This window comes from Labrus bergylta, chromosome 2 (genome assembly GCF_963930695.1).
Source record: "Labrus bergylta chromosome 2, fLabBer1.1, whole genome shotgun sequence".
Taxonomy (NCBI): Eukaryota; Metazoa; Chordata; class Actinopteri; order Labriformes; family Labridae; genus Labrus; species Labrus bergylta.
In genome coordinates, this window is record NC_089196.1 from 28,699,488 (window position 1) to 28,722,669 (window position 23,182).

A 23,182-nucleotide genomic window follows, 5' to 3' on the forward strand; every position below is an offset into this window, starting at 1 on the left:
ATATCAGGAAAAATAGTCAAAATCTTGGGAATACAAGCTGAAACATAATTTCTTGACATTTTGATTTATTTTTCTCAAAGTGCACACTGACATGAAGTCTCATTATTTATTCCTCATGGTTGGCCCTAATCCTCTTCCGTAGAGAACAGCCTATACCTGAAAGTGTCAGAGCCATTGTTCTGATTGTTCTGTCTTTGCTGCTAAATAAATAAATAAATGACTGATTTATTTCCTGCCATAACCTGATTTTTCTCAATAATCCAGTTTGTGCCTGTCTCTCTCTCTCTCTCTCTCTCTCTCTCTGTCTGTGTGGCTGTCTCTCTCTCTCTCTCTGTCTGTGTGGCTGTCTCTCTCTCTCTCTCTCTCTCTCTCTCTCTCTGTCTGTGTGGCTGTCTCTCTCTCTCTCTCTCTCTCTCTCTGACTGTCTGTGTGGCTGTCTCTCTCTCTCTCTCTCTCTGTCTGTGTGGCTGTCTCTCTCTCTCTCTGTCTGTGTGCCTGTCTCTCTCTCTCTCTCTCTCTGTCTGTCTCTCTCTCTCTCTCTGTCTGTCTGTGTGGCTGTCTCTCTCTCTCTCTCTCTGTCTGTGTGGCTGTCTCTCTCTCTCTCTCTCTGTCTGTGTGGCTGTCTCTCTCTCTCTCTCTCTCTCTGTCTGTGTGGCTGTCTCTCTCTCTCTCTCTCTCTCTCTCTCTGTCTGTCTCTCTCTCTCCTGTTCAACCTGCTGGTATCACCAGCAGCGATGCAGAGGAAACACACTGAAGCGGCCCCAGCGTTTTATTAAAAACAACACTGAACCGCACTATTTATTGTTTTACTTCATATTCATCCGCTCTACTGATCGTGGAGCTGCGGGGGATGGTGTCGCCTCCTGAAGCCCGATAATCAGACGCAAAGGCCGGCGGCAGGGAGGGCTAGCTGGCTGGAGTTAAAGCCAGGGCTGCTGTGTGAATCTCGGCCTCAGAGCAGGATTTTATCGGGACTGGTCTGTGGATATTTGGATCGTCTTTGTAGGTGGTTCTCCCGGTCCTGGTGGGGGGGATCTATTCTGGCTTCAGTTGTGCTCCGTGCTTGATGCCCCGGAGACCCCGGAGGAGCTCAGACTGCGGAGCCCCGGAGCAGGGCTCGGACACCGGGGAAGCAGAGGAGGTATGTCGGCTGTGGGAGGAACAACATTTGCGACCCTCCGTGTGTGTGTGTATGTATGTGTGTGTGTGTGTGTGTGATTCAGATTACATGTTAACATTACAGGGAATGTGTCGATTCTGAACCCCAGAGCGGGCTCAGTGTGGATCCACATGCAGGCTCACATTCAGAGGATGTTTTGTGTTGAAGGAAGGAGCTAGCTGTTAGCCGAGGAGCTAGCTGTTAGCTAAGTGTTAGCCGAGGAGCATTCTATTGTCACAGCCGCTGGGCTAGCCAGGCTAACAGGCTAGCTCCGTAACAGTAGTGAACGGGTGAAATGATGTCAACAAATTCGGTATATTAAACGCTTTATTTGACCCCTTTAATCCCACGTAGCGACCCTTCAAACATCAGTGTTTATCGAGCTGTTCAACGCGACCCACACGCATCGGACTGTTGTCGGCTCGTTAGCATGCTAATGCTAATGCTAACAGTGCTATGGCTACCTACAGCCTCATTTCCCTGTTAGCCTGTTAGCCTGTTAGCATTAGCTACTACCTGATTGCAACACTACAAGGAATCTCAAAATGTCTCCTCTGACACTGTCATTTTGTTTTTTTTTTTCATTTCCCTTCCAAGTGGAGATATGAGGACAATGTGAACAACACCTCCCGGTTACATTTCGGTATTTTACTGTAAATAGTCACATTATGTTTATTAGAGGGGTTGGTAGTTTAAAGACTGAAAATAAACAAACTGTTTATTTTGTGCACTTAATACTTAGTATGGATCATTTCTGTTATAATAAGTTATAGTTTGTTTTATTCATAATTAAAGAGTTCAAACTTTTATTCAGGATCAATACGATATATCATACCTGTTTTGATACCATGGCAACAAGAACACAATGCTGCCTTCATGTGCTCATCGGAAATATCGGATTTACCTTTTTTAAGGAGTTACATCAACAGCCCTCAAGAGTCGTAATAACCGATTTAAATTTAGGACATTTCAATGATACCTGAGTTGTAGCGTTTGCGTCTCGTTTCAGGGCAGGAAAGAGTGTCAACAATTATCTAAAGCAGGGGTGGGCAACTGGCGGCCCGGGGGCCACGTGCGGCCCCCATCAACCCTCAGCGTGGCCCTCAGGTCAATTTTTACATATCAATTAATTGGAATCAGGAAGAAAACATGAGAAAATCTGCCATGAAATCATGAAAACCAGAAGTATGTCCATAATAATATTTGATCACTGGTATATGTTGAGTTAAATTTGAGACATAATCGATTGGAATCGTTTTGTATCCTACAATTTGGCCCCCTGGCAATGAGAATTGAATGAATGTGACCCTTGCTGTGACCAAAGTTGCCCATCCCTGATATAAAGCCTTTCCACATATTAACACCTTAAAGGATTTTCAGGAGGACTGCCCCCTGAAATCCTGCTTATCTGTGCTTTTACACATGAACCTCACAGTGGGAGACTGGCCGTGTTGGACGGGGACGAGGTCTCCTGAAGCAAGATGTTTCCGGAGAAACTCTGGATGAAGTCGGAGCAAAACATTCAGCTGTTTGCGTTCACACATGCAGCTCCCGCTCAGAATATCAGGGGTTTTAATTCTGTCATTATAGCGGACTCTGTTGCTTAGTCCACCTCTTCGTTGATGTCTTGCCTCAGGAGACCCCGCTGGCCTCCCTCCTGTCAGACAGGAATAGTCTCCCCCTTTGAGGTGCATGTGTGAACAGCCAGATCAGAAGGATAGAACATGTACATATAATTGAATATAGAAAACAAGAACGGTTGCTGGTTAATTTTCTGTTTACTTAGATCTGTGGAAACTCTGAACAAAACAGTTTCTCAGAAAGTCTTGCCTGTTTGCGGGAAAAAAAAACAAAAGTTGTAAAAGAAAGATAGTGCTGAGATTCCCAGAGAGTTTGATTGTTAAGTGTAGCTGCCTTTAAATAGTTTTTATTGTGGACTTTCTGTCTCTCTGTCTGTGTTTATGTCTCCTGGTGGACGCCATAACAAAGTCCATTCACAAATCTACCAATTCAAGTCGACCTTTATCAGCAGGACTGCACGCCCAGAGAAAGTGATTCCAGGGGGGGGTGTCTTTGTTTTTCACTCGTTCTTCAGAAGAAAACACACACTTGTCATTTCAACATGAAGAGCGTTCATGTCGCTGGTTAAAAGTTCAGCCACAGTTTATGAGCTGTGGAAGCTGCTCAGGTGTCAGCTGCTGTCTGCTTACACAAAGATTGTTTATAAGAAGAGGGAGAGGCATCACTCTGGTTTGTTTCCTGACAACAGTAACAAAGGAGTGGTGATGATTTACCTAATGACAAGCTGAATTAATGCTTTAATTATTTACCTTTGTCCAACCCGCTGAATACAATAACCACGAGCCTCAGCTACGGTTGCTTTAAAAGAAAATGGGTGCATCAAAACCATTTAAAAATCGAATTAGCTACTAAAACACCTTACAAAGCTTTCTTGATTTATCCAAAGCAGACCTATAATTTAAAAACAATTACATTTAAAGAAAATCAGCTCTTCATGCTGAAGTCCGTTCCTCAAAAAGCTCAAAAACTTCAGACTGTAGCAGCTTACAAAAGGAGATTTAAGCCGTTTTCACATCTGCACTCCGGAAAATATCTAGATCATTTCAGGAGACCTTCCTGTTCACATTATGCTCCTCACAGTGGGAGACTATCTCTGTCCTGCAACGTTTCACATCAGCTCACTCAGACATGCTGCGGACAAAATGCTCAGCGTCTGGCAGGAGAAACTCCAGGGGAAGTCTGAGCGAAATATGTGGCTGTTTATGTTCACACATGCAGCTCCACCTGAAAATCTCAGGAGTTTTTCAGAAGATTTCTGCATGTGTGAAAGACCCTAATAGATTATTCAGGCCTTTTTTTTCTGTGCGTAACGTTGTACACATCCACCGATAACGACCGGGAGAAGACTCTCCCGGCCATTTATTGGCTGAACAAGCTGTTTGTGTTAAGATGCCATTTGAAATGAACCTGAAGGAACTCTGGGTGATCATGTTCATTTAAAAGCTCTGCGTGCACAAAGGACAATCTACATGTTAAGTATTGCACTTATGCTGTTCTACTTGTTGTTATGGCGCCTGCCCTGTTATAAAACCACTGATAAGAGGCGGGAGGAAAAGTATGTCACTGTACAAACACTCAGATCAGCACTGATTCACCATGAAGACACTGTAATTCAAGGTCAGATTCTCGAGACATAAACACACCCGAGCTTTTGTTGGAGCTGCGATGATTTGTCTGCTTCTCATTAAACATTTATACTGATAGAGTTTATATTAATGGATTAACATTTCTGAAGTAAATGTAGAGTCCACAGTTAAAGCTGCGTATTGGTGAAATCTAGACGAGGGGTTGTGGTCGGCTTCAGGTTAAAAAAACAAACCAACAGGATTTCCACCCGAAGTGAGCAGAGTTATGTTTACATCCGTTCAAGACTTTCTCTGAATGACAGTAACGTGTTCAACAACAACACAATCTTTACTGTTCACATTAAAAAGGAGCAATGCTTTAAACATCTTCAGTTTTAACAAAAGGCTGCCTCAAGAAAAAGAGAGAGAGAGAGAGAGAGAGAGAGAGAGAGTGTGCGCTGTCTACATGGACAAAGTTTGGTACTAAAACGTTGACAATAGCTGACTACAGGAACTTTTTCATAGTTCTAGTAACCTTTGAAACCCTCGCCCCTTTATTTGTTGATTCTGCACCGCAGGACCTATGAACTATTTTAGTTCCTAGAACCTCATGTAGAGGAACCCTTTAGCTCCTGTTCAGAGTCGGTACCATGGTGGACGAATGCAGACAGAAAAAAGTCCCCATGGTGTGTAGTTCTCAGGGAACGCCCTAGTGGATAGTCTCCAGAACGGTTTGGTCTGAATACACCTTTTACATTTGTTTTATATACGCTGCGTTCCATTTGATCTCAGACGTTGGAAATTGAAGTTGCCGGTTTGATACGTCATCAGGAACGCCCCCTGAAGTCTGAACTCCGACTCGGAAACTCTGAGAACCTTCAGTAGCCCGAATTCAGATCCAATATGGCTGCCACGAGCATCGAAAAGGATGTTTAATCTGTGACTGTTTATTAGCAGCTTAGTCGTCTTTTTGTGTAATTAAATCAATCACACCGATGGTATCGTGCAAGTTCTCTCTGTGGAGGTGTTTTCATGTTATTTTCGGTCAGAAACTATCACGTCGTGTGTTGTTATCGTCTGGTGTTAGCTAACAAAACAAAAGTACTCCTGGAGGCGTCCATGTTGCTTTTCCGACTTGCAACTGGAACGCAGTTAACTCGGGTGTGACGTCATTCCCAGCTCCGAGATCCGAAAGTAAATGGAACGCAGCGTTAGATACTGTTTGAGTTTGTTTGTCTCCTGACTGAACTCATTCTGAAAGTGAAGTTGCATCACATCTAAAACAATGAAAACGTGTTTGATGAGGAGCAAAAATAAGAAATGTTTCAAAAATAAAAGCAGGGTGAGTTTTTTTTTTATGTTTCTAAACTAGCAATACTTCAGTTCAGCCTGACGCAGGGGGCAGGTTAGGACGTCTCTGCAGAAACGGAAAGCGTGTGATGTTTGTTCTTCAGCATTGTTTCCACTGAAGAGTCGGTTTGAAACAGTTTGAAGATCTGACAGAAAGCTGCTGCGCCGACACTCCCGCCGTGTGATAACCGCTTTCATCATGACTCAGGTTTCATTCAGAGGAAATCTAAATATCATTGAACGAGGGAGGCGCCGTGGTGATGCGTCCAATGACACAGAAGCATCCAGGAAAGTTGAATCATTCGAGGGAGGAATCATGAAGCGTACTGAGTCACTATAAACCGCCGCTGTTATAAAAGGAAATGTTAGAATAAATGAATTTAAGTGAGTGTTACTTCAAAGTCCTTCTGCTCTGATAGATCGTTCTCCTGTTCTTTCATCCTCTTCAGTTTATTCTTTTATAAAAGCCTAACACTGTAGCTGTAAGATGAGATGCATGTTGTGTTTACACTGTGGTAAACCATCCTGCAGCTGATATTCCTCCAGTGTATTTGACGGGGACAGAGCACCTTGATCAACATCATTCAAAATGTAGGAATTAAACATGCCACACTTAACTGGTATGATAATATTCATTCATTGTCCCCTGGCAGGTTATAGAGACTTTAAAATATAATCATCTACGGAGGCGGGACGGTTTCAGCTGGGGAGGGTAGTCCGGTATGTGTGAATGTGTCTATGTGAAACTCCCGCTGTGCTGCGCTGCTTGCAACTTTAGCCGTTTTCACACTCCTGAAAATATCCAGATAATTTAACCTAGCTGTTCACACATGCTCCTCACAGCTGGAGACTTTCCCTGTCAGACGGGAGGGGGGGGCGAGGGGGGTCTCCTGAGGTGAGACGTTAAAAACAATGCGGAAGTATCGCATGAAGCATCAGAGTCCTCTATACGACGCTATAATGAGAATAACTGTCTTTCTATGAATGCTACATGTAGTTCAACAGAAGTACAATCTGAACTAAAGAGTGGAGAAGAACATCCTGGAGAACAGGAAACATAATGCAGCAGGTTAAATGACTCGTGTGTTGACGTGATGTAACCAACGGAATAATACGTTTTTAGTTTGAAAAGTTGCAGCATATTTTTGTTTTATATGAAATATTAACCAGCAGGAACATCCACGCCGTGCGGGACAGGTTTTCAATAAGCAAAGTCAGACCTCTCACCAGAAGCTGCTCCACATCCCATTTCATAAAGTTCATCAACACGTGAAGCGTTTCATGGAGGAGCTCTGTTTTATCGTAATGTTTCTGTGCATGGCTCTTAAATTATTCTTACTATGGCTCTCATGAGCTGTCAGCTGACCTCGGGGCTCGTACACATGGACGTGTGTCTCCTCGCTTGTTTATATCTGATAAAGAGCCGGCGGCGCGAAATGTCATGTGGTGATGAAGTGCATTCAGTGAGATTTAGAGCAGCTTGTGGTGTATGGACGACTTCTTCCTTTTATGTTTTTTAAAACATCTGTGTCTCTATAGATTCTTGTATGAAGGTTTACCAGTTTAATGAAATGTATTTTAATATTATTATTTTTTCAATTTCCTGTAGTGTAGTGCACATTTTCCAGGTATCAGGGATTCTAGGAAACGCGCTCTGACCAGACTGTAGAATTGTTTTTCCACATGAATCATGTCTTATCAGCGTGTCCGTCTGAAGCTGACCTGTGTCTGAATGATTCTTCTGTTTGAGTGTCAGCTGATCTGCAGCTGCCATGTCGCTCTGTAAAAGCGCCTTTATGCTTTATTTGAGCGAGTTTGTAAATCATGAACAGATCGGGGCGCCGGATGGCCTAGCGCTGGTGTCGCACGCCCCATGTGCGGCGGCTTCAGTCCTCGTTCCAGCAGCCATTGGTTCAAATCTGACCTCTCTCGTCCCGACGTTTCCTGTCTCTCTCTCTCTTCAGCTCGCCTCTCTAATAAATGACAAAAGGCCTCAAAATAACTTAAAAAAAAAAATAAACAGATCAGATTACACAGGCGCTCCTCCTCTGTGTTTCCTGTGTTTTTCTTGGAGGTTGTATCAAACATTTCCCAGAATATTAGTGTAATTTAAAAAAAAAATGCTCCGTCCATTTGGTATGAAGTGAGCTGTTTGTTCTGGGCGGAGGAATAAAGTCAGAAAACTTGTTTTTGTTAATGAGGGCGTTCCTCTGCAGTGTAGAGACAATGTGACTGCTTAGATCATCTCAACAAAAAGTCAAATAAACCGTCCAAGTGTCTGTTAGTCTGCTGTTCACACTGTGTGTGTGTGTGTGTGTGTGTGTGTGTGTGTGTGTGTGTGTGTGTGTGTGTGTGTGTGTGTGACCTAACGTTACTGTCCTGCTGCCTCTCAGATGACTCTGACATCTAACAGAAGAGAGGGGATTTAATTTCTGGGAATTATTTGATTCAGGATTTATTCTGAACTTCAGATTTATTAGAATAAAACTAATTTCTTTGTTTAGGGTCAGAAATCATTTAGTATGAAGTCAAACTGGTTTAAACTGGACCTGATAAGCAGCTCGTGATGCGTTAGGAAGATGACAAAGAAGTAGTCTGTCTCCAATACTCTGAATGATGATCTATCATATGTGAACAGTCAGGTCAGGAGAATATCCAGAGCAGTCCTCTTGGAATAATTTTCAGGAGTGAATATGTGAAAACGACTTTAGGGCGTCTTCTTGTCCCTTAACTTGACTGCAGGTAACTAACCCACTTCCTGTCTGTGTCTCAGGAGTTTGTCTGATTGGACCCCTCCCATCATGAACCCTATGAACCAGATGAAGGCTGGACTGGCCAACAATCCACACAGGTAACCACCAAACCCAGGAGTGATGTCACAATATACTGACACACCTGAGAGTATGTTTCTACATCACTACAGCAAGAATGTAACCCACTGGAGCTCAGCGGGAATTAAACACTTTAAACAATCAAACCAACAACATGTTAGTCCATTGACTGGCTCACTTCTTGTTTGTTGCTCTCTGTTTAAAATAATCCATGAAAACTGTCAAATATTATTGTAAAAACAGACAAAAGGAGAAAACCACAGTGAACCTTCATGTAAAAATGTAACGAGCTGAACCCTGATCTGTGTCTTTGTCTGCAGCGATGGTTCATACCCCTACGACCCCTCCAGCTGGCAGCAACAAACCAATCAGCCCACAGGATCACTCTCCGTGGTAACCACCGTCTGGGGAGTCACCAATCCCTCAGCCAGCCAGGTATGACATCACCAAACAGGAAGTTTTATAATAAATAAATAAATAAATTTATTTATTAAAATATCTTTAAGTCGAGCTTGAAGGAAACATGTTGATTTGAACTGTGTGTCTTGTTGTCCTTAAGGGTCTGGGTGGAGGAGTGATGGGGCCAGGGTCGAACCAAGGAGGGGGACCCATGATGCAGGGCCCCGGGGGTCCGGGAATGGCCGGGGGACCTGGAGGCTACATGGGCCAGCAGGGCTACGGAGAGCCAAACAAAGGCTACATGAACCAGGGCATGTACGGCCGGACGAGTGGGGGCTACGCTGGAGGACCGGGGGGGTACGCAGGGAGGTGAGTGTGTGTTGGTGAATTCAACAGAGCCTTTACACATACATAGAATAATATACATGAGATTCTTATTTTGGTTTTATACTGCTTGATAATTTACTCAGAAATAAAGACGTGTAGTCGATCTTTCACTGTATGAAATAAATATAAACAACTCTTTTTTTCTTGTCCTCAGTTACCAGTCGAACCCCGGAGGCTCTCGAGGCTCGGCCGACTTCACTCAGGCAGCTGCTGCTGCAGCAGTCGCCGCTGCTGCTGCCACGGCAACCGCCACGGCCACGGCAACAGTCGCCGCCATCCAGGAGAAACAAAACCAGGAAATGAACTACGGACAGGTGAGGAGAAGAGAGGGGTCACAGGTGATTGTTTTTGTGGTGTTTGGTTGGTGAGAGCTCCCCCTACTGGTGACTTCAGGTGTTGTCATGATTTTATTTTAATTATTTCGGGTTGATCATTTATTCATGTTCACACCTGTGAGCCTCCATCTGAGCTTCAGGTGTCTCATGTTACACTAACTCATGATACAGTGTGTGTTTGTGTGTGTTTGTGTGTGTGTCAGATGGGAGGTCCAGCCTATAACAACCAGTTCATGGCTCACTCCGGCCCCCGCGGACCCCCTGGCATGGCCCCTGGAGGTATGGGCCCTGGTCCTGGACCTAACAGAGGACCCCCCACAATGGGCCCAATGTACGGACCAGGAGGCGGCCCCCAGAGGGTCGCTCAGCATCCAAACTACGGCCCTGGACCACAGCAGAGCCACCTGAGGCCGCCACAGGGTCTCAAACGGCCGTACAGCTCTGAGGTGAGTCAGGAGGTCGTCGGTCATTTAGACCTAAAAAGATTAGAAATAAGAACATTAAACTTTAAGGAACATAAAAACACTCTCACACATATTCTTCTTGTCCCTCTTTGGTCCTCAGTCGTTCCAAGGCATGCCTCAGCAGTACGGCGTCCCCGTTGGTTCTAATGTGAACGTGATGCAGGGTTCTGGTGGTCCAGGTGGTTCTATGCCAGGATCAGGTGGTGGCGGCCATGGTGGACCCGGCCCGTACTCTGGCCCCGGCATGCAGTACCACCCAGGTGAGAAGACTGAAGCAGGTGTTAATGACACTTATTGCAAAGGGAATGTCAACAAGATGACGCCTGTTGATTTTATATAAACCAATCTAACCACTAAATGGTTTAGCCTAGCTTAGCACAAACACTGGAAGCGGGGGGAAACGGCTAGCCTCTAAAGAGAGATCGTATCGGATGTTCTCCACAGGTGTATTAGTCATGCTTCAGGGTCTTTTCTGTCCACAGGTCCTGGTGGTCCAGGCCCCGCCCCACAGCGCTCTGACTCTTCCCCCTCGTACCAGACCCACAAGATGCCCCTCCAACAGTACCCGCCCTCTGGACCCCCAAACCCACAGTACTACAAGGTGAGGAGAGTCGACCACACCTGTGCGCAATCTGTCACTCTCTAAATAATAATAACAAAAGATGACGTCAAGGCTGGCGTGGAATCATGGGAAAAAGTTGTTCATACATCACACCAGTGTCCTCACAATATTTATAATTTGGTAAATTTGTCCAGTGGCCTCAATAATCTGAACAGTGAACTAAAGATATTTTATTTTGTCTTCTGTGTCTGTGCAGCAGGAACAGTTCAATGGTCAGGGTGGAGGTTTAAACTCTCTGACAGCAGGGGGCACTGGCGGCGTCTACAACTCCTTCAACCAACCGTCAGGGGTAAGACAAACTCTGAAGGCCTGTTTGGAGAAACTGACAACTGGAGATTCTTGTGTCACATAATTCATGATTATATGATAGATTATTTTACATTAGGAATAAAGAGAAGTTAAATTAGCTCTCTCTCTCTCTCTCGCTCTCTCTCTCGCTCTCTCTCTCTCTCTCTCTCTCTCTGTCTCTCTCTCTCTCTCTCTCAGCCGGGTCGAGGGTTGCCAGGTTACCCCTCCTCCCCTGTACCTGGAAACCCGACCCCTCCAATCACCCCCAGCAGCTCCATGGCCCCGCCCTACATGTCGCCTGGCAACAGTGACGTCAAGCCGAACCCAGCTTCCTTCCTGCCCGACATCAAACCCAACATGGCCGGCCTGCCTCCTCCTCCTCCAACAGGTACACACACACACACACACACACACACACACACACACACACACACACACACACACACCACGTCATCAGTAATAGAAGGTAATGAAAATATTAAGAGTCAACGACATGAACAATATGATTAATACGTACCTCCATCTTTTGGTTTTCTGATGGGCCGGGCCGTTGGATTGTTTTTGTTTTTTTCCACATTTTTCTTTAAAGGAAACTTTTACAGGAACAGCAAGGACACCTTTATTCTTTTTCTTAATGACTCAGTTTCTCAGGTGTATCATGTGTCACAAAAGGTGTGACAGTGTCTGACTGTGTTGAGTTCTTGTTTTCTAGGTAACCCGAGCGACGACCTGCGGCTGACCTTCCCGGTGCGTGATGGTGTGGTTTTAGAGCCGTTCAGATTAGAGCACAACCTGGCTGTCAGCAATCATGTCTTCCAGCTGAGAGACTCCGTCTACAAAACGCTCATCATGAGGTGTGAACACACACACACACACACACACACACACACACACACACACACACACACACACACACACACACACACACACACACAGTCCTCTGCTGGCCTTAACACTGATCGAGCTGAGGACTCCTTTGACAAAAACATTGAAGCTGTTGTCACACATGCACTCCTGAAAATTTCTACAGAATTTCAGGAGGACTGCCTCTGAAATCCTCCTGATCTAATCGTTCACACACACACACCTCACAGCGGGAGACTGTACCTGTCGGATGGGAAGGGGGGCGGGGGTCTCCTGAGGAAAGACATGACATATAAAGAACTATGTGGAAGTTGTGGACAAAGTTAAAGTCTGCTGTAGGACACTATAGTGAGAACATTTTCCTTTATATATGTGGAGTTCAAATGAGCGGGAAGAATATAATGCAGCCATTTAATAACATGCACAGAGGTCATACTGGTCGTGTGCAGACAATCTTTGGTCGTGCACCTATCACGGTATATAAACGTCACCACCCCCTCCCATTGGCTCGAGGTGAATTCTCCTGATAATATCCTGCTGCGTTCTCACATCAGCTCACTCTGATGTCATGAGGAGTCTGGCAGGAGAAACTCCGGATAGTAAAGTATTAATAAGGTGATTTTTATATCAAGAAAGGCTATGATTCAAGAATGATTTGGGGTCTGGAGAAACTCTGGATAAAGTCAGAGTGAAAAATGTGGCTGTTTTTGCGTTCACACATGCTGCACACCCTGAAAACTTTAGTAGTTTTGTGTGCCTGTGAAAAGACTACAACTAAAGCAGCTGTTAATGAGTAACTGTCTTTCTCTGCAAGGTGAATCACTGTTTTTGTCAAAGGTGTCTGGTTGATTCTTTGAAGGGAGCGATGTGAAAGCTGTTTCTGGTTTGAGATAAAAAAGGAACTTACTTCTAAACAAAACGGTTTTCCTCCTGGGATTCTTCCTGTGATAAATTCTGACACTTTTAATAAATATCTGTGTCTGTCTGTGACAAAAACAAAGAAGATTTGTCCCCCAGGACCACATTAAAGATGCTTTTTGTAAAGTGTCTCGAGATAACACTTATGAGTTGATGCTATACAAATAAAAAAGACATCACACGTCATCAATCTTCTCTAGAAGCTCCCCATTGCACACCGTCTCTCTGAGGCATGCGTCAGTCAAGAGTGTTTAAAAAGTATATTTTATATGTATATTGATAAATGTTTGCGTGCTTGTTTCAGACCGGACCTGGAGCTGCAGTTTAAGTGTTACCACCACGAGGATCGACAGATGAACACCAACTGGCCAGCCTCCGTCCAGGTCTGACCTCCATCCTCTTTCTCTCATCTTCTCTCAGAACCAGTTTGTCCTGCTCTTGATTTTAGTTTTTTTTCCTGTTTTATTTACTCTTCTTCTTCCTGCTCAGGTGAGTGTGAACGCCACCCCTCTCACCATCGAGCGAGGCGACAACAAAACCTCCCATAAGCCTTTGTACCTGAAGCAAGTGTGTCAGCCGGGCAGGAACACGATCCAGATCACCGTCACCGCCTGCTGCTGTGTAAGAACTCCTCATATTTCACACATCTACAGGTGAACTTCATGTACTGCTGGGTTTAACATACCTCTCTCTCTTTCCGTCTCTCTCTCTCTTTCGCCCTCCCTGCAGTCTCACCTGTTTGTGCTCCAGCTGGTTCACCGTCCGTCGGTCCGCTCGGTGCTGCAGGGTTTGATGAAGAAGAGGCTGCTGCCTGCAGAGCACTGTGTCACTAAGAGTAAGTTCCTCCACCAAACCACCAATCAGATCATTCTGGTTGATTTAGGACTGACTGCAGTTTGTCCAGTGTAGCGTCTTTTCAACCAATAGAAATGAAGATCACAACAAATCACTCATCCTTTATTTTTAATTAATCCGGGAGCGGAGTCGCTGAATGTTTCTAACTTAACTTCGAATGGAGAGACATAAACTGCAGATATTCTAACATTTTGAGAAATGCTCATTTTGATGAGCAGTGTGCCGAGGCGTTCGGTTGTTTCACCCGCAGCTTCATGGCTCGTTGAGTCTATTTGACGGTTATTCTTAAGCCTGGTTTAAACTTCTGCGTCAAATCTTCACCGTAGTGTCCTAAGCCGTCGTGAGTGAGCACTACATACTTGTGTGTTGGTGAGTCTGCGTTTCAATAATCCGAGTTAAACAGTCTGATTTCTCTGCTAGTTATATCACCACTTTTTAATCCGCCACATTCTCCGCTTGTTTGTGTACAGTAACCATGGCGACTGAAAACAAGCGTACTATTTTGGAATTGTAGCTGATAAATATTGAGCAGCACTTGGTTATACTGCAACCTTCAATTTTCCCTCTGGACATCAATAAAGTATTATCTGATCTTCATTATTGCAAAGAACAAAAGATGGATGAGTATTCAACTCTATAGCGTTGTTAGCTCAGGCTACAAGTTAGCCAGCGTTAAACACACGGAGGGTCATGTGACAAAGGACATGTATTTATCTACTTGTCATTATCACACTTATAAGACTCTGTTTCCAGATGTCTTACATGTGGGGAAACTGTACACCAATCACAGGACTTACAGTCTGTGTTGTTTCAAAGCGTTGTTACATTTTGAGGAGGTGCACGTCAGTCAGTGTGGAGGAGGGACAGGGTTACTCCTTCAGGTCAGTTCATCAGAATCAGATCAGTGCAGCGTTCACGTTTGTGAAGTTTCAAACGGATCTTCCTCAAGTCTCCGATCTTCTATGATGTAGTTTTGTGTGTGCGTTTGCTGTCTCATGTTCTTAAATGTGTGTGTGTGTGTTTCAGTAAAGAGGAACTTCAGCAGCGGCACCATCCCTGGGACCCCCGGGTTAAATGGAGAGGACGGCGTGGAGCAGACCGCCATCAGAGTCTCGTTAAAATGTCCCATCACGTTCAGACGCATCCAGCTGCCCGCCAGAGGTCACGACTGCAGACACATACAGGTCAGGGCCACGGCGTTTGTTTTAACCTTGCTTTTATTTGAGGTTTTTACTTTTAATTTTCAAAGGAGCTTTTTAAAAAAATTGAATAAAACAAAACTGGGTCACATCGGGACAACGGGAATATGTAACTTATTTTATATTTGTAGCAAATAATTTCATTCATAAAATGATTTCGAAGATAAACCTCTTAATTAATATGTAACTCTGACCCCTAGTGTTAACAATCGGTACTGCAGTCCAAACTCGAAACATTGGTTACAGAGCTGTCCACGCAGGTCCCTCGAGTCCGTCTGTTTGTAAACTGAGCACGCTTCATAATAACATAAAGCTTTGCATGTGCTGTATTACAACGTTATGTAAAAGAGAGCTTAGGCACGGTTAGTCCTGGTGCAGTGTGACCGCGGACTGTTCAACACACAAGATGATGATTTATCTGTCTTATTTGTGATCCTGGTCTCAGCCTGCCTTGGTCTTGGTCTTGACGGTAGTCCCTGAACCTTTTAGTTCTGAGGACCTTTAGTTGAAAAGAGGCTTTAGAACATGTATACAATTCAACATTACTAACTTCAAAAAGGTTGGGAAAAAGACGTTTGATTTGTCAGCCTAATACATTTCTGTGTGTGTGTGTGTGTCTATGTGTGTGTGTGCGCAGTGTTTTGATCTGGAGTCGTACCTGCAGCTGAACTGTGAGAGAGGAACGTGGAGATGTCCTGTGTGCAAGTACGTCACACTCACTCACACTCACACATTGTTTGTATACAAACATTTAAACACATCTTAACTCAACTCCAAAAATCAAAGAAGAAAAATAAAAACTGAGTTTGTTGTTGGTGTTAAAACATTCCGACTTTCCGAACTGAAATCATGTGAACACACTGAAGTCGGAAAAACGACCATCCCATGAGCACCTGAATGCAGCATAACGCCTGTGTGTGTGTGTGTGTGTGTCTTTTTGTGTGTGTGCAGTAAAACCGCTCTGTTGGAGGGTCTAGAAGTGGATCAGTACATGCTGGGGATCCTCATCTACGTTCAGAAGTAAGAAACTTTGCTGTCATTTTTCTATCGTTCCTGTTCATTGTTTCCCATCGTTTGGGTTTCTGTCCAGAACGGGGTCAAAGGTCAGGTGTGTTCCTCACACACCTGTAAGCCTGTAGTTCACTCTACGCTCTCAGGCATTCATAAGTGATAGAAACGTGTCAGGAACGTCTTCTCATACAGATTGTTTGTCCTCAGCTCGGAGTACGAGGAGATCACCATCGACCCGGTGTGCAGCTGGAAGCCGGTCCCCGTGAAGCCCGACATCCACGTGAAGGAGGAGTCGGACGGTCCCGTGTTGAAGCGCTGCCGGACACTCAGCCCGAGTCACATGGTCCTGCCCAGCGTAATGGAGATGATCGCATCGCTAGGCCCCTCCTCCTCCTCCAACCCTGCCTCCGCCTCCTCCCCGATGCCCTACCCGTCCCTGTCTGCAGGGGGCAGCAATAACAGCAACAACACACCAGACTACCCCGGACCAGGTAAACAGGAGCCGCGACACTGACCTTCAAAAGAGCCGATGGATGTTTTAACAGCAGAGTAACGTCAGGAAAACAACATCCATTAACCTCCTCCTATTATCTGTATTGGTCCAGGAAACATCAATAATCAATGATGTCATTACGATAATGATATCCTCCTTTAATGTATAAGTGCAACTTTAATGCACATGGAAGGTCTGCAGTTCATTAATGTGAGATGACGATGGATCTCTGATAAAACATTCAGGTGGAGGTGACGTAAACACGAGTCTCTCTTAACGTCAGGCTCAGACCTTTGACTTTATTATTACGGCGTAAAGAGACAATGAGGGGTTGTCTGTCAGAGGTGCTGCTTGGGGCCCCAGACCAGTAGGGTGCCTGGACGCTAACGTACTACTTGATCATAAAAACCGATAAGCTACTGAAAAGAGAGTTCTGATGTAATGGCTGACCTACTTACTAAAACGATCAGGGCCGATGACAGAGACCTCAGTGTTACCCGGGTTGAGATGGAGGAAGTTGTATAAATTCTCTCTCTCTCTCTCTCTCTCTCTCTCTCTCTCTCTCTCTCTCTCTCTCTCTCTCTCTCTCTCTCTCTCTCTCTCTCTCTCTCTCTCTCTCCCCCCCCCTCCTCAGCTCCGTCCTATCCCAGTCAGTCTGCTGGTTTCTCAGACTTCAGTGGTCCTGGGACTCCGGGAATGGGGGGGGATTTCTCCTCCCCAGGTCCTCCCCCTCTCTCCTACCAGTCTGAGCTCTCCAGCGCCCTCCTCACCCCCGACAAACCTCCCCCTCATCCGCTGGCTGGACAGGTACAGTGATGACATCATCATCATGTTTTTTAGTTTTTTTTTAAAGAATAGAAACATTGTGAATCAGTAAACTGCACCTCCCTCTCTCCTTTCCTTTCCTTCACTCCATATCTACTCTCCTTCAATGTCTCCTTTCCTTCCCTCCATCACCTCCTCTCCTTCCATCTCTTCTTTCTTTTCCTTCCCTCCATATCTCCTCTCCTTTCCTTCCCTCCATCACCTCCTCTTCTTCCCTCCCCAATTCCTCTCCATCCATCTCTCCTTTCCTACCCTCCATATCTACTCTCCTTCAATATCTTCTTTCCTTCCCTCAATCACCTCCTCTCCTTCCATCTCTTCTTTCCTTTCCTTCCCTCCATATCTCCTCTCTTTCTTTCCCTCCATCACCTCCTCTCCTTCCCTCTCCCAATTCCTCTCCTTCCATCTCTCCTTTCCTACCCTCCATCTCTCCTCTCCTTCCATATCTCGTTTCCTTCCCTCAATCGCCTCCTTTCCTTCCCTCCTTTTCTCCCCTCCTTCCATCTCTCCTTTCCTACCCTCCTCTCCTGCCATCTCGCCTTCATCACTTTCTTTTCTTTATTTCTCTGTCTCCTTTTTTTTATTCCTTTCTTACTTCCTCTCTCTCAGATGTCGGTCTCAGGCCGTCTGGACTCCACTTCCCATGGTGCTCCTCTCCCCCAGCAGCAGTCGCAAGGTCTCCACGGCAACTCCCAACTGGGGGCTAACAACCAGATGATGCAGCGTAGCAACCAGAATCCCCGTCTCCAAGGCGACAGCTCCTTTGGTCTGGGAGGATCCTCGGAGGTTCCAGAACCTTCTCTGGACGTGAGTAAAACCCGGACAGAGACTAAAATCAGGTTTATCAAATATAATCAAAGATAGCTGATTTTCACAGAGGTCCTGCCTCTGATTTGGAAAATAGCCATTCTTAGATTGGAATTTTTGGGTGGCACATGGGGTGGCCAATCAGATTTCAAGGCGCTGAGCCCATGCCATCCCTCTGGCCACGCCCCTGAATATATAAAATACGTTGGACCCAGGCTCATCCTGAGTCTGTGTCAGAGATTTAAAGAGACAGAGACGTGGTTCTGCTGTTTGAATCAGACTAACAGACATGTTTGTTTCTACAGTTGCTTCCAGAGTTGACCAACCCTGACGAGTTGCTGTCGTACCTCGGACCTCCGGACCTCCCGAACAACAACAACGACGACCTGCTGTCGCTGTTCGAGAACAACTGAACACTCTCTCACACACACACACACACACACCCACACACACACACACACACCCACACACACACACACACACACACACACACACACACACACACACACACGAACATACTTTCAGAGACTTTAGTGTATATTACAAACTCTTTCTCTCCTCGCCCGCCAACATGACGCGCGGTCCAACATGGCCGCCGTCTGCACAGGACGGAGCGGACGATCAGAAGGAAACAAACAACCTTTTCAAAATCGTTAATGTGTGACTATGAACTTGATGGTAACTTTATTTTATTGTTTTTTTTTTTTTTTTTATCCTCTGAAACTGTATTTTGATGTTTCATCCTTCATTCCCAGTCGACAAAATATTTAAAGTGACGACGACGCTGCTGCTTTAACTACACACACACACACACACACACACACACACACACACACACACACACACACACACACACACACACACACACACACACACACACACACACACACACACACACACACACACACACACACAGTCACTGCTGAAACTCTCCAAATCACCCGTGTTTGTTTTTTAAATCTCACAGGTTCAGTGAGTTTCTAAGAGCGATGAATCGGTCAGTCGGGGTTGAAGAGGTTCAGCAGTGATGAGCTGTGGCTGTGTTTGTAATTAAAGAGCGGTATGGTCCTTTAAAGGCGGAATATTTCTGCTCCATGAGACTTTTAAATGTGTCGGTATAAACAATCCAAGATGAGCTTTAAAGGAGTGAAGGTGAGATGTGGAGACTCTGAAGACGAAGAACTGTTGAGAAACTTTCATTTACACTCAGCCACAGAGAAAACGCTTCACTGTGAAGAACCTTACGGCGTGTGTCCACCTGGCGTTTTCTTCAGGGAGTAAAACGCTGGCTGTGCGCTGAGAATAAAAGCTCTGCACGTGTATCATGTCTCTATGACATCGGTCTCTAGACTACAGCCGCTGTATGACTGACACTGCTCTGTTGATTTTTACTGTATGTTTTATATTTCCTTCACTGAGCATCAAACGGAGGAGGTCTGCCTCCGATGTTGACTGGAGGATGAGCTTAATAGTAATAATAATAATAATGGCCGCCCAGCAATCCTAGCTCTGATCATACACGGAACAAAGAGGATTTTGTTACAAGACACAATCTGTAGACAAAAGAGACAAAAATAAGAGGACTACATGATTGGCTGGAGCGGCCACACAAAAAAAGGGCGGAGCGCTTGGTAAGAGGACGCTGAGTGCTGGCGGTCGCCACCTGCTGCTGCTGCAAACGCTCTCTTTGTGTTAGGAACAATTTAAAAAAGATTCTGCCACGCAGAAAAAAGACGCCAGGTGGACGCAAAACTTAAGTTCAAAACCATCAAATAAGGATTTTATCAAAGATTCCAAAAACACAGAACTGCTGATAAGTCATCAGAAAATAAATAAACTTCATGTGTTTGACGTTATGTAGAAATATTTTCAAAGATTAATCTAAGAACACTCAAAACTACGGCAGACAATGAGGGCCAAATTAAAGAAATATAATCTGAAATTTTAGGATTTAATCGTGATTTGACAAGATTATAGTTGTAAGAGAATAAAAATGTAATATTAGGAGAATAAAGTCTTAATGTTGCAATATCAAAGTCATAAATGTTTGGCTGTGGTTAGCCTGTATTTTATTTTGAAAGGGCATATCAGGAGAGAAGCCAGTCGCCTGCACTATAAAGAGAACTGTTGAGCATCTTGTGAATTTATACTTTAGTTAAAGTTTTTCAAATAACTGAACACTTCCTGTTTGTCGAGCAGGCGGCTGGTCACTCTTCTTGAAAAAAAGCAAACGGGCTGAAATAATGACTTCTTTTCAGGTTGTTTTTCACACAAATTACAATTTAAATCTCCAGCTATATTTTACTCTTGAGTGCGGCCCTCTTACTCCATCGTACTAAATCACAGAAACAGAGGCGCAGATTGTTTCTTTAATCTGTTTGAATCTGATTTTGAGCTTCAGTCACGAGAGAGATCCATCACATGCCGTGTGTGTTTCAGTGTTTGAGGATTAATGCTGTTCAACTTTTAACAACAAAGATGACGAGGATCAATCAGTGAGTTGATTGGTCCACAAAAAAAATAATCAGCAGCTCTCTTCAAAATGCATATTTTTACAATGAATTGTCCCAAAAAATGTGAGAAACATCCGTTTAGTAAAATGTGAAAAAGGAGATTTGAGTGATTGGAGGAGTGTGGTCGTGTCCGATTTGATGAGGGATTGCACTCTACTTTTAAATTTCACCTATGCTGTTTGTCGTTGGCGGTCACAGTAGCTGCACCTTTAATCTCAGATCCACCCTAAGTCATTTTTTTTCTAGATCAGCGCCTGAGCCTGACTCTTTTTTTTGAAAAGTTTCTGAAACAAGAGAAGAATTAGTTCAGAGTTGAGTGATACAGAATGAGGAATGTTTCAGGTCTGATTTTAGTGAACAATCGAGGACGTCCACCACATATGCAGAGTTTAAGTCCAATGTGAAGCCATAGGTCAAAAGTGACTTTTTACATCAGGTGTGTAAAGTACGTTTTGTAGTCAATAGTTTGAGCAGCCCTGAGATCTGACTGACTTACATCATGGCTGCTGCCTGACGCTTTGACCTGACCAGTCGGCTCGTTTGTGTTTTTATCTTTATTTTCTTTTATTGATTAAAATAACATGAAGCTAAAGTGACTTTAAGAGACAAATAATAGGAGATACAGTAAGGGAAGTTTTTCATAAGATAAGTTCAAAAAGGAAATCATTGGCAGGTTGTTTAATGATCAATAGTTTCTGAAAGTACTCAAGCTTTAAAAAAAACTCTGGTTTAAGGGGATGTTTTTAACCCAAAAGTGCTGCGAGCTAAACAGAGAGAGAGTACTGTCTACATGTTTTGTTTCTTAACCGAAACGTTGCAAATCTATTCGTTAAATTTGGACAGTGGGCAGGAGTTTACAGGCGTCTTTGGGTGATTTAAAAAATTGTTTTTTTACGAATACTGGTTGCATTAACGAAACTGTTTGTATTTTACTAGAATAACGACTAAATTTAAGAAGCAGTAACCGTGACAACCCTAACCTGCAGGGGTGGCCCTTGACTTACGCAGGGGGGGGAGGGGCATGAAGTTTGTGGTTACACATACACAAATTAATTAAAAATGTTTGAATCTTTCTAAACCCACAAACTTTAAGTACTAGTAAGAAACACAATTTGGCAAAATATAAATCTTTAGTTTCTTTATGGACTCAAAAACTAAGATATATGAGCGAATTTGAAAGTACTTAAAAGGATTGCATGCTTACTGTCGCAACGCTGTCTAATTTACAAAAATACATTTATTGGCAGGTTAGACGATGTGTGCTAGTGTTTGCTTTGGAGTTTTTATGGAAAGAACAAAGTCATTTTAAAGTAAAACTGAAAGTACTAACAGCAACAAAATACAACATTACATGTAAAGAAAACTATCGGCAGCCTTTTGAAAACAACCAGAATAGTTGATTTCAACTCAAGTCCACCCTCTGATTAGGCGAATAGCCAATCATTGATTTGGACTCTGGGGTGGCCAATCAGATTAAAAGGGAGGCAAATGCCACCCCTCTGGACACGCCCCTGCTGACATGCACGCATTTGGATCTAGTGGTAACACATCACTCGGACAGATACGTTTCACTAACGGGCCAGAAGAAAAGAAGCACCAGAGAGTATTTGAAAGAGAAATGAGGATGAGAGCAGAAACTAAAACTCTGCATGTTGTGTGTTTTCTCTCTCGTCTGTGGCTGAGTGTAAATGATTTCACATGACATAAAAACTGATTTTTTTTTTTTAAATAGTAAAGGGGCCAAAATGATTTAATTCGGATCTCTGTCATTGTTGTCTTCACTCCTGCAGTCGAGCGTTCAAGCAAGGAGTTCTTGGATTTCAGGGCAACTTTATGAGGCAAAGAGAGAAGAAAAAATGAATTTAAATGAAAGTCGATGAGAGGATTGTTGTTATTGCCTCAAACGGTTGCCCTGAGCCCAAAGAGCTCCTCGACCAGTTTGTGTATGTAATATCTGATGGTCCATCTTCACCCCCTCCCCCTCCCCCTCCTCGTTCTTCTGTATGTTGTAAAGTGACTCGAGTCCAGACAAGTCGTGGTGTCTCCGTGTCCCTGTGAGTTCTCCGGCTCCTGGAACGAATAAAGCTATACATGATCACACTGTATGATTCAGTAATGATGCTAATAATAACAGCAACAATATTATTAATAATAATAATAATAATAATAATAATAACCTTTGTAATTTAATAAACACACACTGGAAAGACACGCAGAGGACAACATGTGCTGATTTGTGTGAAAGATGAAAGGAAGTGCGAAGAAGCATCCAGGAAATACTGGAGAGAAAAACGTTAAATAAAAGGTGATTTGTTTTATTTATTTCTGCAGCAACTAATACACAGAAAACCAATCAGAAACTATTTATTAAAATCATAATCAGAAATATTTTTACTAATTCCTGGTGGAAAAAGAAGGGTGTACAATTGCCCCTCCACAGAACATAAGCCTGTACATATAAAATATATATATGAGATATGAGGGAGAAATATGCAAATGTCAATTATATGTACAATAAAGACAAAAATATACAAAGAATAACTAAGTATAGCAACAAGTGTGGTACATGGTAAATGGAGTAGATGAAAAAAGCAGTATGCACAGCCTCGTCTCTGTGAGCATCAACGACAGGTTGTTAAAAGGTCATTGATCGAAACCGGGCCCCCTGTAATCCTCCACCAGCTTCCTGTATTTTTCAGAACCCCACAGTTCAAAC

At 43.9% G+C, this 23,182-nt stretch overlaps 1 protein-coding gene across 1 annotated transcript; it reads left to right on the top strand.

The window, feature by feature from the left end:
* Nucleotides 1–573: 573 nt before the first annotated feature.
* On the top strand, nt 574–22,677 carry LOC109990978 (zinc finger MIZ domain-containing protein 2). Its single transcript, XM_065951018.1, has 21 exons — nt 574–1,141; nt 8,429–8,506; nt 8,807–8,921; nt 9,046–9,254; nt 9,427–9,586; nt 9,811–10,053; nt 10,172–10,331; nt 10,554–10,672; nt 10,890–10,982; nt 11,180–11,369; nt 11,694–11,835; nt 13,068–13,146; nt 13,253–13,384; nt 13,493–13,598; nt 14,645–14,802; nt 15,455–15,522; nt 15,769–15,837; nt 16,036–16,319; nt 16,956–17,128; nt 17,756–17,953; nt 18,259–22,677. The coding sequence occupies exons 2-21, from the start codon at nt 8,457–8,459 to the stop codon at nt 18,364–18,366; spliced, it is 2,856 nt and encodes a 951-aa protein (XP_065807090.1). The 5' UTR covers nt 574–1,141; nt 8,429–8,456; the 3' UTR covers nt 18,367–22,677.
* Nucleotides 22,678–23,182: the final 505 nt, after the last annotated feature.